The sequence below is a fragment of the Copidosoma floridanum genome, unplaced genomic scaffold (assembly GCF_036245765.1).
Source record: "Copidosoma floridanum isolate Cflo_tuat_1 unplaced genomic scaffold, Cflo_Japanese_pri ptg000004l, whole genome shotgun sequence".
Taxonomy (NCBI): domain Eukaryota; kingdom Metazoa; phylum Arthropoda; class Insecta; order Hymenoptera; family Encyrtidae; genus Copidosoma; species Copidosoma floridanum.
The window spans coordinates 4173235-4187586 of NW_028321881.1; the positions used below are offsets into that span (position 1 = coordinate 4173235).

The window sequence follows — 14352 nt, forward strand, 5'->3', positions numbered from 1 at the left end:
AACGAAGTTCTTTACGTCACGTATAGGAGGGGGGGGGGGCTGGAATTTTAAAGACGACAATTTGTATAAAACGGAAGTGACTTACCAAAAGTCTCTTCCTTTTAAGTTTCTTTCCTTACTCCATTGCCCTCACCATCAGTTCCCTAAACACTTCCTCTCACGCAACCCCGTCCTATATCTTCCAACCTTGCTGCCCTACTCTCCTCCACACCACGGCCCACCATTCCCTGAACACTTCCAAGCGATTAATTTTTTAACAAATTCTAATTTTCTTTTTCTATAATAATTTTTAACTTTAAACTTTTTCTTTTCTACAATTCTAACAAAAAAAAAAAAAAAAAAAAAAAAAAAAAAAAAAAAAAAAAAAAAAAAAAAAGGAACATTTTCCAATACGGAGATTAAAACCCTTGACCAACTGAATACGAGTAGAGGACCTTACCCACTCTGCTACGAGCACTGCCGACTATATGAAATCGGTTTTTTGTACTTATCGTGTGGTTCTCGTTATTCTAGTAACTCATTTCTGGTAACTTATTGTTCTATTTTATATGCATTTACTGATGATAAATTTACCTAATAATAAAATGTTTATTTAATTATTTTTCCAAACGAAGTTGTGTATGTCTAATGCTTAGGGGGCTGAAACTTACTTAGCTGGAAGTTGCTTACTAGAAGTCTCTTGCTAACAAAAAAAAATTTTTTTTCTCAATAACTATTTATAGGAAAGAAAGAATCAAACTAGCACAAATATCATGATGTAGATTAAATTAATAAGGCGCGTTCTTACGCATTAAATATCAGTATTTTTTTCATTTATTGCATGAAATACCAACCGATTTCTTTTTAACCAGACTTTTTTTTTTTTGGCATTAAAACAAAATTTAAGCAATTTTCGACTGATGAATTGAGACTGGGCTCAAATAATTTTTTAGTATAGATGGTAAGCCTGATGATAAATGTAATCACTTACAGACAAAAAAAATGTCAGCGAAAGATACGAAAAAAAAAGAATGGTAAGATTGACCAAATTAGATTTTTTGCTTGTATTTTATATGAGAAAATCTATAACTTAGACAAAGAAACGTTCCATCAATTTTAAGACAAGCAAAATGAGCCCTGGTAAACTCGAATTGGCTTAACCGTTTTCCCGCCAATTGCCAAAAAGTGCTGATTTCACCCTGTTTCTTAGTATCTTATAACTAGAGTTATTAGTATTTTATTACTAGAATAGAAAAACCTACAAAATTCTAAAACCATATCAGATATAAATTTTTTGGTAAACCGTCAAATAAACTGAAAAAGGTTCTTCCAAAAAATGCCTTTAAAAATTGTTAGACCACATAGAACTATTTTTTTAAATATTCTCTCCTAACAGGATGATAATCTATCACTGGTTTACTTTTTGTATCTCTTACTTTTTTGTAGATACCCTAAAAATGTATTAAAAAGTAGTGTTTTTTCGTAAAGTACCAGTGGTGGCCCACGGTGGCCCAGAATTGAGCATGCCACCGATTTAGGCCACGACCACTTCTCTGCAGGCACCATCACCGTCTCTTTCGCCACAAAAGTTGTCGTTTGGCTAGAATTTTCTCGTCTGCCATAGTTCGAATTCTTTCCAAATTTCGAATAGTGCAATACGGCTTAAATCCTTTGTTTTAAATGCATTAAGACCTAAACAAAGTGAATCAATTTTATAGATGTTAGGGCATGATGGAATGATATCAAGGGCAATAGTTGGAAGAATAAGAATATGAGATTGAGAGTATACTAGAAGGAGATAAAGAAATCGGCGTTCTACTACAAAAATTTTCCATAATTCGTGTTCGTTGGAACTCTTCAACACGGTGATCCAAAAACATTCGCCATAATCGCGCCTTTTGACACCTTTCCTGCTTTTGGAGTTCCTGTTCATGGTAAGCATCACGAAGTGTGGATCGGTCTGTCTGGGTCCTTTTTCTATCATGTGCAGACTGATTCATTGGCAGCTGAGATCGTCCATGATATAATGCATATAGTTGGCGTTCCCGCTCGTCGTGTTTTAACTAACACCGAGCCGCCTTGTACAAGGATCGTAGAATCTTTTTAGCTTGACACCTTGATTCAGGACTCAAGAGACGATATACCGTTTGGCTTGCATGCTCTATTCTTAGTTAGATTTGATTGAATAGCGGTTTTATCGCCTATCTAGGACTGCAGAAAAACGAGGAAGAGAATTAGGCACAACAATGATTAAATTATAAGGATAACATTTAGATAGAAGGAATTAAAAGTGCGAAGTATAGGTAAAACCGAGAAAAAAAGAAGAAATTTTAAATCAAACTTGCTTTCATTGACCTCATACCAGCGTTTCATTAAATTTAATCAATAGAACATCATTGTCCTGTTCCGGCCTGGGTCCAGTAGATTGTTGAATAGGCAGGTCGATAGCAATCTGTGTTTGCAGCACGAGGAGTCTCTCCTGGATACGCGTGATCTGTATTTTCATGCATTTTAGCTTTTTGTAGAGCCACTGGCGCTCCCTTTGGTTGCCCCTTATTTTGCTTAATGGATGGTAGCAATTTAGTTACGTGGTTATCTACGTCTTATCTCTATAGGACCCGGATCTGTAAGTTCATAAGTGGCATTGTTTGTTATCCTCTCGATAACAAACGGACCTTTATACGGAGATGAAAATTCAGCTGTCATTCCTGTATCAACGTCAGAAAAATCACAAGATTGAGCAAGGACAAGACTATTTAAATTATAAGCTTGAAAACTGCGACTTTGACTAAACTTATCTCATACTTTTGAGCTGAAATCCAAATAAGTGTTTGTTGAAGGATTTTGAAAGTCTGGGATGATTCAAGATGCTGATATAAAAATAAAAACTATGACAGATAGAATAGTCAGTGGAGTCACAATGAGTCGTTTTTTTATCAAGGTTTCTGTCCTATCTAAATTCGTTCAATTTAAAAGTATGGTGGTTGTTCCAGCTAATTTCTTAAAAAATCGGATTCATGAAGCTTACGAGATTCACGTGCATATTGAGGTTAGAAACTGCTATCAAATGATTTAAGAAAGCTTTATTTTCTCAAACCTCAGGTGTTACGTGGCAAAAATGGTTCAATCGTGCAAAAGTTGTCAAAGGGTAAGGGTTTATACAGAACCAAGTAATTTTGAAACGTGTCCGATTACTTCTGATCGTTCTAATGATCTTCTGTTAAATTTGTTTGCACTGTTGCCAGTGGGTCAGAAAGGCGTTTGTTATGTACTGGCCACTTTTTTTTTTTTTTCCAAATTTTTGGTGTTTACACTCTATTACGCAAGCTACAAAAGTCTCCACGTTAAACCAACACATGATCAACGCATTCCTAACTATGGCAAACCAAAGTGCGTACACAGTAATCAAGAGACAAAATTAACATTAGAAAATTGGAAAGTGGGACTTATAGAACTTAGGATCAAGCCAGTTTTTTAATCCATTCGGCACCCCCAAAGCAACCCCGTGGATCGGGTTATCAGAGAGCTTGGTCGTTTTTTCAAGACTCTTGTCGTCAGTAAGCACAGTGGATAGGCAGAATATGTTCCCATAATTCAGGATGTTATGAACGACCCATATCACGAGACCATACAGTGCACGCTGGTTAAAATTCATTTAAATAAAGAACTAACGCGATCCTGGACGAAAAATTTAAGCCATCAGGAGAGCATTGACGTCCCAGAAGATCAGACTTATCTTTAATAAAGAAAAAATTCGGAATAAGGGGTTGGTTCGTGCAGATAAAATCAGTCAAAGTCACAGTTTTCAAACTTATAATTCAAATAGTCTTGTCCTTGCTAAATCTTGTAATTTTTTTGACGGGGAAACAAAAATAACAGCTAAATTTTTATCTCCGTCTAAAGGTCCATTTGTTATCACAAGGATAACAAACAATGCCACTTATAAACTGACAGATCTGGGTACTATAGAGAAAAGAGGTATTAACCATGGATCTGAGCTGCAACCATCCATGAAGCAAAACGGAAGGCAACCAAAGAAAGCGCCAAAGGCTCTACAAATAGCTAAAACGCATGCAGATATAGTTCAAGCGTATCCAGAAAAGACTTCTTGTGCTACAAACACAGATTGCTATCGACTTGCCTATTTAACAATCCACTGGACCCAGGCCGAAAAAGGACGATGATGTTCTATTAATCAAATTTGATAAAACCCTGGGATGAGATCGATGAAAGCAAGTTCAATTTATAATTTCTTCTTTTTTCCTCAGTTTTACCTATACTTCGCACTTTATATTCGTTCTATCAAAATGTTATCCTCATAATTCGATCATTATTGTGCCTCATTCTTATTTCCGTTTTTCTACAGTCCTAGATAAATAATAAAATGCTATTTGATCAGATCCAACTAAGGATAAAGCGTGCCAGCAAAACAGTCCATCGTCTCTTGAGTTAAGAACTAAGGTGTCAAGCTAAAAAGATTCTACGATCCTTGTACAAGGCGGCTTGGTGTGAGTTAAAACATGACGAGTGGGAACGCCAACTATATGCATTTTATTATGGACGATCTCAGCTGCCAATAAATCAGTCTGCACATGATAGAAAAAGGACCCAGACAGACCAATCCACACTTCGTGATGCTTACCATGAACAGCGACTCTGAAAGCAGGAAAGGTGTCAATAGGCACGATAACGGCAAATATCTTTGGATCAACGTGTTAAAGAGTTCCAACGAACTAAAATTATGAAAATTTTTCGTAGTAGAGCGCTGATTCGTTTATCTCCTCCTAGTATACTCTCAATCTTATATTCCTAGTTTTCCTTCTATTTCACTTGATATTATTCCATCATGGCTCACCATCGACAAAATTAATTCACTCTGTTCGGGTCTTGATGCATCGTAAACAAAGGATCAAGCCGTATTGCGCTATACAAAATCTGGAAAGAATAACTGGGCCACCGTACGCCACCACTGGTACTTTACGAAAAAACACTACTTTCCGATACATTTTTAGGGTATTTACAAAAAAGCAAAAGATAAAAATATTGAACAATTGTAAGGTTATACTCCTATTGAAAAAAATATTTTGAAAAATTGTACTATGTGGTCTCACAACTTTTTTACAGGCATTTTTTTTAAGGACTTTTTTTGAGTTTATTTGACGGTTTACAAAAATTTTATATTTGATCGTCCTTTTGTAGGTTTCTTTACTGTTTAAGAAACTCTTTATTTGTTGAGTACAAGGGAAGCGGACCCGGCAACAATGAATAGCGTGCTTTCTGCGTACTATGCTCTGCTGATATTTTTGGTGGACTAGCTGTCTCGAGCGGCTTGCTGGCTGCTGCTGGTGTGGCTTGGCTGGTAGAGGCTTGTAGCTGGCCAGCTGATGCGTAAACCTGTGTATCAGGAGACGAACTGAGCTGGTCCCGGCACAGGCCGTCGATGCCAGCGGCAGCGGCGTAATAAAGCGCAGAGACGATCAGGAGGGGGGGCCGACCGACAGTATATCGTCGAACGAAACATCCCGCCCACCTCGTTCCAGGAACGAAACTTCAAGTCCCGCCCGCCGTATCCAGAGTGGTTTCGCCTTCGGGCGATGCAGGCTGAGAGGCCGTCCGGGTGATCACAGGAAGCAGCGTGACTTTCGTGATTGGCCTGGTGTATTCTCCCGTCGCCGTTCGGACGGTCACAGCGCGTACGAGGCCGTCCAGGCCAGGGTGAACACTAGTTTCACGGCCAAGAGGCCAGCGGCCGTCGGTCGAGAGTAGAGATGAGTCAAGGACGGCGACGATATCACCCAAGGTCAGGTTCCGATGAGGGGTGATCCACTTCGATCGCTGTTGAAGAGTATTAAGATACTCCCGACTCCATTGGGCCCAGAATTGTGCTCTGATACCCCGGACAAGCTCTCAGTGAGCCAGATGGTCGAGATCCTGATCGGGTGGCGCGGCCTCGATGATTGAATTGAGGGGTGCTCCGATGAGGAAGTGACCGGGGGTCAGCACGCCCAGGTCGTCCGTGTCGCCCAACAGTGGAGTGAGGGGTCGGTTGTTGAGGACAGCTTCGATCCCGACCAAGACGGTTGAGAACTCCTCATATGTCAGGTGCCGCGAGCCCATGACTCGTCGGAAATGACCTTTGACGGACTTGACCGTGGCCTCCCAGAGACCTCCAAAGTGAGGGGCCCCGGGTGGAATAAAATGCCACTCGATACCTTGATCCGCTAGGGCACCCGCGACGAGGTCCCACCGGTGCTCAGCAAGACGGAGCGCGTCGCGCAACTTGGTGTCAGCTTGATGGAAGCACGTAGCGTTGTCGCTCCAGAGTTCAGACGGTTTTCTCCGGCGCCCAGAGAAGCGGGTGAGAGCCGCAAGAAAAGAGACGGTTGATAGATCGCCTACGAGCTCCAGATGTAGTGCCTTCGTGGTGAGACAGACAAATATGGCGATGTAACCCTTCGTGGTGCGAACGCCTCGGCCCTTAGCTGCGAGGACGTGGAACGGCCCAGCGTAATCGATTCCAGTGCGACCGAAGGCGCGAAAGGGAGTAACTCGTGACCGTGGGAAAGGAGCCATCAATTGAACAGCTGACCGGGCTTGGAGGCGAGCACAAGTAACGCAACTGCGTAGGAAAGCCTTGACTTTCCGGGAGCCACCGATGATCCAAGCACGCTTGACGGTGTACGCGCTGGTGGTGCGAAAGCCCCCGTGGAGCGCTCAGTGATGGGCCCACGCGATTGTAAGCGTGGCGAGAGGGCAAGCGCCGTCAAGGATGGGTGGGTGTCGCTCCGCGAAGGTCATCTCGGCGTGCTAGAGGCGACCGCCCACACGCAGAACGCCGTCTGTATAGACGAAGGCTGCGAGCGATGTGAGTGGGTGCCGCTTGAGAAGGGCGCGGCCCGTGCGAAGCAGTGCAAGTTCATCAGAGAAGGCACGCTGCTGGCTCAAGCGCACGCAAGCGAGGTAGGCATCGGTCAACTCGGTAGCCGTCGGTGCTGAAAGCATCGGTCGTGTAGGGGCTCGACCAAGATGTAGTCTCGCCCACCGACGCAGGTGGGTGAGGGTGCGCAGGAGGACGCCCAGATCGAAGAACAGTCGGAGAAGGTCGAACTCAACCTTTTGCGTGACGTTGCAGAGGCGAGGAGGTGAGGGCTGTGGCGGCTCGGAGGGCTCCTGGGGCCAACGATCATGTCCTTCGGACAGCCAGGAAGGGCCAGTCCACCATGTCTGCTGGCGGTGTAGAGTCTGGGCATCGGTGCCTCGAGACGCCACATCGGCAGGATTGTCATGAGTAGGCACATAACGCCAGATGTGCGGTGGCAGTACCTCCTGGATGTGGGTGACGTAGTTGTCGACGAGAGCGTGGTTGGTCGGCTCGGCGGAGCGGAGCCAGCGTAGAACGACTTGCGAGTCGCACCAAGCGTAGTATTGCTCAATAGGGATATTCCACTCGCTGACGACCAAGCGCAGTAGTTTCGCCGCAAGCAGCGCGGCACGCAGCTCAAGGCGAGGGATCGTCATGTGAGCCTGGGGCATGGCTGACGGCTTGAGGCTTCGGATGGGCGCAAGTTTCGTCTTGGCCAGCAGAATGTGGCAGTGGACTTGCCCTGAGGAGTCCTGCAGCTGGGAGTACACCACCGCGCTCATTGCGCGGCGGCTGGCGTCTGAAAAGGCGTGGAGGTGAATCTTCGACGGAGCCGAAGATCTAATCCAACGTGGAATGGAGAAGCCTTGGATTGATTTCAGCTCAGTGGTGAAAGCTGACCATCGAAGAGCCATTGATGCAGGCACGACCTCATCCCAATCTAACCGGGCGCGCCAGAGATCCTGCACAAGGAGCTTGGCTTGGAGTATGGTCGGCGCGAGCCAACCGCAAGGATCGAAGAGGCTCGCGAGTCCAGCGAGGATGCTCCGCTTGGTGTCCTGTTTTCGAGCTGCCGGGGGTGTGAGCCGGAAAGTATCCGAGGCTGGGTCCCAGCTGATGCCAAGCTCGCTGACGAGGCCGGCGACGCTGAGTTCACGCCACGTAGGGCGCAGGCAAGCTTCCTGGGTGAGGTCAGCCAGAAGTTCGGCGTCATTGGCGACCCATTTCTGGAGTGGAAATCCGCCTGAGCGCAGCAGACCAATTACTTGATCCCAAAGCTGGCGGGCCGTTTCGAGGTCATCGGCACCCGAAAGGATGTCATCCACGTACCGATCGTTCATGATGACAGGTACGGCGTCCGGCCACAAGTATCCTTCGTCATGGCAGAGTTGTTGAATCACACGCAGTGACAAGTAGGGCGAGCAAGTCGCGCCATAAGTGACGGTGCGCAGTTGATAGCGTACAGGCGGCTGACTTGGATCGGGACTCCAGACGATGCGCTGAAGGTCTGCGTCTCGCGGGTCGACCCAGATTTGGCGGAACATCATCTGGACATCGCTGCAGAAGGCGACGCGATGTCTTCGCCATCGCAGCAGGACTGTCGGTAGTGCGGTCTGGAGTCTCGGCCCGGAGTGCAGGATGTCGTTTAGGCTGTAACCGCTCGAGGTTGGGTGCGAGGCGTTAAACACGACGCGCAACTTTGGTCCAAGGTTCCCGTGTTGCCAGATGCCGTGGTGCGGGACGTAGCAGACCATGCTGCTCGGTTCAGAGAGCTCTCGGCTGGAGAGCCGCTTCATATGACCGAGGGCGAGGTACTCGCTCATGAAGCGGTTATACTCGGTCGCCATCTTTGAGTCCCGCTGGAGGCGACGGTGTAGAGATCGCAGTGAGGCCAGGGCGCTAGCCAGGCTATCGCCAAGGAGCGGTGCAGCATTGGGCTTCATAGGCAAACGCATGATATAACGGCCGTCCGCGTCGCGCTGGTAGTTGGCGAAAATCCGCTCGCAGCTGATGTCATCGGGCGTGCGGCGGCAGACGGAGGGCACCTCTTCAAGTTTTCAAAAGCGCTGGAGTAGCATGACGAGCTCGCGATGCCAGGGTGGAGCCAGCTTATCGTGCAATGTCGGACACGCGACGGCGCTGTGTAAGGGGCGCCCAGGAGCACACCCGACTAGAGTCCAGCCGAGTGCTGTATGCTGACCGACAATCTCTCCACGCTGATGGTACCTAGAGCGCAGCAGACGGCTGTAGACCTCAGCGCCAATGAGAATATCGACCGCACGAGGAAGGCCGAAGTCAGGGTCGGCGAGGTCCTGCAGGCTGGCCCAGACTCGCAGGATGCTGGGGTCAAGCGGGGCCGCAGGAGTTGAAAGACCGAGGTGGGGTATGCACAGCGCCTTCAGATGCAAACTGGGGGTGCCATCCCCTGGCATCAGGCGCAGGCTGGCGCGGAGTGTCGACCTTACGGCGTGTTCACCGCCGATGCCCGATACGCTGGTTCTAGAATCCTCCAAAGGGGCCTTTAGGCGTCGAGCGAGCTTGAGAGAGATGGCCGAGATCTCAGAGCACGGGTCGAGGAGGGCTCTCACGGTGACGATGGGCCCCCGGCCGCCACTGAGTTGGACGAGCGCGGTCGGAAGCACTGCGAGTCATTGCCGGGACTCATCAGGAGTTTTGAGGAGATCGGAGCTGGTTGGCTTCGCATGCTTGGGTGGGTCCAAAGATCCTGGAGCTTCGGACCGGCGCTTGCGGCTGTCGTGCAGCAGACTGTGGTGCGCCGCCCGGCAGCACTGGCAGACTGACTTGGAGGGGCAGTCATGCAGGGAGTGCCCTGGCTTCAGGCAGTTGAAGCATAACTTCTCCTGGAATACGATGTGCATCTTGGCGGCTGGATTCAGATCCCGGAACTGACCGCAATGCCCGAAATAGTGGGGTTCATGACAAGCCGGACAGTTTGCTGGGGCCTCCTGGGTCGTGAGGGAGCGGAAATTGCGCTCTGCGTGTGTCGAGGAGGGTCCTCGTGAGCCGGTGGAGCCAGCTGAGCGCGCTAGATGAGAAGCCTCTACGGAGCTGAGAGTTTGGCATCTGCGCCGCAGAAACGCAGCCAGCATGGTAAAGGTGGCCCAGGAATCACCGGGCCCGTCGCTGGAAATCTCCAGCTTCTCCAGCTCGTCTCCCCAAGCACGTCTTGTGGTGGCGTCCATGCCCGTTGCTGCAAACGCGATGAACCAATCATCCCAGGAGGCGACAGGGCGGCCGAGAGCACTAAGCTGATCGCGATGACGTTCAAGCGTGTCCAACAGCGCTTGGAGACCTCCGGCTGACTCTTCCCGCAGAGGCTTGATGTTGCGGAGCGCCGCAACGTGGTCCTGCACGAGGAGCCGCCGATGCTCATAGCGGGCCTCGAGTAGGCTCCAGGCTGTCGGGTAGTTGGACCCAACGATCTGCACGGAGTCCAAGACGGCCTTGGCATCGCCTTGAGTAAGTGACTTTAAATAATAGAGTCTCTCAACGTCCGTTAGCTGCTTGTCGTCATGTATGAGGGCTCGGAACAGGTCCCTGAAGTATTCCCAGTCCTCTCGTCGTCCCGAGAAGGGCGGGATGGTGATCGTAGGCAACTTGGGCCCACGATGTGGTGCCGGTTCTCCGGCTGGGCGGATTTCCCCGTGGGCCCCGGGCGGGGCTAGTGCGAGCCGAGCGTCATACAGGTGTGACCAGGCATCGACGAAGTTGGCCTCTGCGGCGGCGTATGTGTTGTCCGCGGCGTCGCCATGTTCAGTGGTTTCTGCGGTCAACAAACCCACGTGGTTGACCTGGAAGTCATTCCAGTAGGCGTCCAAGAGCTTAAGCCGAGCCGTGACGAGGCCTGTGGTCCAGTGGCTTGTCTCGGTGGCCTTTACAGCGGCCGTGAACTGAGCGATGACATCGCCAAGCCGTTGTTGGGTGGCGAACAGGGCTGACGCCTGTCCGGTTTCCCTGAAAATCATGAATATAATGAGTTTGACGTTGAATCATCAACGGAACTCGAGGTGGATGCTTCTTGATCAGTTATAAGTCGCTCTGGTGAGCCAACTGTTTCGTAAGCGAGGCGACACGGCGCCAGACGCTCGGAAAGGATGACTACTCTGCGAGCGAGGCAGCAAGGCGCCAGATGCTCAGTTGGCTGCATAAAATCCACGACACGGGCCTCATGGCGACCGTGGTGGTCTCAAGTGCACGTGCACTTGTGAGCAGCAGTCATGCGATGCGGGCAACATGGCGGCCGCGGGGGCTAACGCTCGCACGGCGAGCAGCCAAACCTCAAATCCGCGACACGGGCATCATGGCGGCCGTGGCGGTCCAGAGCGCGCGAGCTTCAGTCGGCGACGCCTGCAATATGGCGGCGGCAATGGCTAACGCTCGCACAGCGAGCAGCCAATATGGCGGTTCCAAGCGCGCGTGCATTCGCGAGCGCCAGTCGGCGACGCCTGCGATATGGAGGCCGCGGTGGCTGACAAACGAGAACCACGGCGGCCACGCAATCCGTATCATGGGCAGCGTGGCGGCCATGACCTCCGGCTACATCAATTAACGCGCGTGGACGTGCAAGACACGCGCATTAACACAAGACGCAGGACTTAATGCGTACTTACATCGTGCCGGCTTTTCTCTCCTTGTTGCTGAATCCGGCTTGAAGGACCAATGTTTAAGAAACTCTTTATTTGTTGAGTACAAGGGAAGTGGACCCGGCGACAATGAATAGCGTGCTTTCTGCGTACTATGCTCTGCTGATATTTTTGGTGAACTAGCTGTCTCGAGCGGCTTGCTGGCTGCTGCTGGTGGGGCTTGGCTGGTAGAGGCTTGTAGCTGGCCAGCTGATACGTGAACCTGTGTATCAGGAGACGAACTGAGCTGGTCCTGGCACAGGCCGTCAATGCCAGCGGCAGCGGCGTAATGAAGAGCCGAGACGATCAGGAGGGGGGGCCGACCGACAGTATATCGTCGAACGAAACATTTACTCTAGTAATAAAATACTGAGAACTCTAGTTATGAAATACTGAAAAACACGGTGAAATCGGCACTTTTTGGCAATTGGTGGGTAAACGGTTAAGCCAATTCGAGTTTACCAGGGCTCATTTTGCTTGTCTTAAAATTGATGGAACGTTTCTTTGTCTAAGTTATAGATTTTCTGATATAAAATACAAGCAAAAAATCTGATTTGGCCAATTTCACCCTTTTTTTTTTGGATCTCTTGCTGACTTTTTTTTCGTCTGAAAGTAATTACATTTATCATCAGGCTTAAGATCTATACTAAAAAAATTTTTTAGCCCAGTCTCAATTTATCAGTCGAAAATTAAGTTTGCTCACACTACTACCTGGCGCATCGGATCTGCTTATCCCTATCTCCAAACACTGTCTCGCATTGACTCAGACCCGAAGACCTATGGGGCAAATCTTGGAATTACTGGGAAGAAAAATTTCACGGGAAAATTTAACTTAAAATAGCTTAAGTAACATAGACATTTTTCTCGAAGAAAACAGTTTTTTTTTTCAAAATCTTTATTCACTGGGAATTCAACCCATGACCTCTAAAAAAGCGTTGGATCAGTAACAATCACGCTTATCACTGATCTAATTCCACTTCATCATCAGTTAGAATATTTGAATAAATGCACATGGTAATTTGTATATACAGAAAGCATTAGCACATAGTACACTGTCACACGCATACCAAAATTTGAAAGAAAAATTTCATTACGTAGTTGTGAATTATAAATTTTCAGTTTTCTTTTTTTCTGACTTTGTATTTAAGTTAACGATGTATTAAGTATAGCTTTTACAGCATCATCCTTAACAACTGTTAAAACATTTTTAAAAAAATACCAGAGGGTATTAATGGGTCATGGGAATCACGGTATGAACGAAGTTCTTTAAACATCAGATGAGTATAAAGACACACAATTTCTCAGGTAACAAGGGTGTTGCGAGACACATCGAAAGAATGAGGCTTTATAAAATATAGTACTGCATTAATGTAGTTTACTTAAATAAAAACTTGTAAAATGAATGAAAGAAAAAATAAAAAAAATTGAGTTCAGTACTTACAATAGTTAAACTTCCTGAATACATCATGCATGAATACAGAACTCACAAAGTTTAACCATCGTAAGTACTGAGCTTAATTTTTAAATTTTTTTCTTATTCGTTTCTTAAGTTTTTGTTTTAGTTAACTACATGAATGCAGCACTGCTTTTATAGAGCTTCGTTTTTCCTATGGAACCCGCGACCCCCTTGTTATCTGAGAAATTGTATGTCTTTAAACTTATCTAATGTTAAAAGAACTTCGTTCTAACCGGGGGTCCCATTACCCATTCGTACCCGCTAGTCTGTTTCTCTTAATGTTTTTTTTTATTTCTTGTTTTTTTTTTTTTTTTTTTTTTTTTTTTTTTTTTTTTTTCTCTTTTTTTGCTTCATTTATTTTTTAATTTTTGTATTTTTTTTCATATTTTTTTTTATTATCTAATGTTGAAAGATTGACGTTCTTACCGTGGGTCTTATTACCCATTCATACCCCTGGTCTGTTTCTCTTAATGTTTTTTTTTTTATTTCTTGTTTTATTTTTTTTTTTCATTTCAAGTTTTTTTTTTTAATATTTTATTTTATTACTTTTCTTGTATCTCTTGTTTTATTTTTTTTTTATTTTTTATTTCAATATTTTTCATACGTCATTTTATTACTTTTCATTTTACTTTTCTCTTATTTCATAGTATTAATTAATTTTTTTTTTTTTTTTTTTTATTTTATTTGTATATTTTACTTCTACACCGTGTAAGAGTTTTCTATACTTTTTACAAACATCAGTGGGCTGTTAGTTAGAGTAAGAAGTTTGCCATAACTTTGGTTTTAAGTATGAATTATTATAGAAATGTGTTTAGCGAAGTTGCTGCACATTTAATAAAGGAGGGAGTTACATTTCTTGGAGGTTCCTTCTTCGTTATTGAAAAATTCTAAATTTTGCTACAAGAAGAATTTTTTCGAAAAAAATACTTATCTCTTATTTATTAGATTAGACTGTGGTAATCATATTGCTTGGATCGTATGGCTTTTTAAATGACAATATAACTCCGGATGTAAAAAATACCACAAAAATACTTTGGATCACCACAAATCAAAATCGTTTTTTAACTTTCGTATGAAATGTAATTGTCATTTTTTTTACACACTTTAGGCGCAGCTCTTCGTCTAATCTTTTTTTTTCCGCCAAGTAAAGGACTATTTTTTTTAGCTGAGACCCTGGAGCTACTAGCTAAAGCAACAGAGCTACCACAAAGAAAAATATTTTTTTCCAACATATTGAAAGACCTGTCTCAAGCAGTTTTTCGAGCAGTTACCAATCTAGAGTGGAAAATCATCTCTACTTGACGAAAGAGCAGCTTTAAAAGGTGGAAGAATAGCTATACTGAACATACAATCAATCTCGTAGAATTACTATGTTATTATCTAAAAATCAACTCAACAAGCAATAAATGATT

The 14352-nt window shown here is 45.8% G+C and overlaps 2 protein-coding genes across 2 annotated transcripts; both read right to left on the reverse strand.

Annotated features, from left to right (window-relative positions):
* Positions 1-5886: 5886 nt before the first annotated feature.
* Positions 5887-6552, reverse strand: LOC149375717 (uncharacterized). The gene has a single exon (XM_089598050.1). It carries the CDS (start codon positions 6550-6552, stop codon positions 5887-5889), a length of 666 nt encoding a protein of 221 aa, XP_089454176.1.
* Positions 6553-6786: 234 nt separating this feature from the next.
* Positions 6787-11032, reverse strand: LOC106640940 (uncharacterized). The gene is made up of 4 exons (XM_089598051.1): positions 10965-11032; positions 9497-10816; positions 9042-9454; positions 6787-8888 (listed from the first exon to the last, which is right to left on the reverse strand). The coding sequence occupies exons 1-4, from the start codon at positions 11030-11032 to the stop codon at positions 6787-6789; spliced, it is 3903 nt and encodes a 1300-aa protein (XP_089454177.1).
* Positions 11033-14352: the final 3320 nt, after the last annotated feature.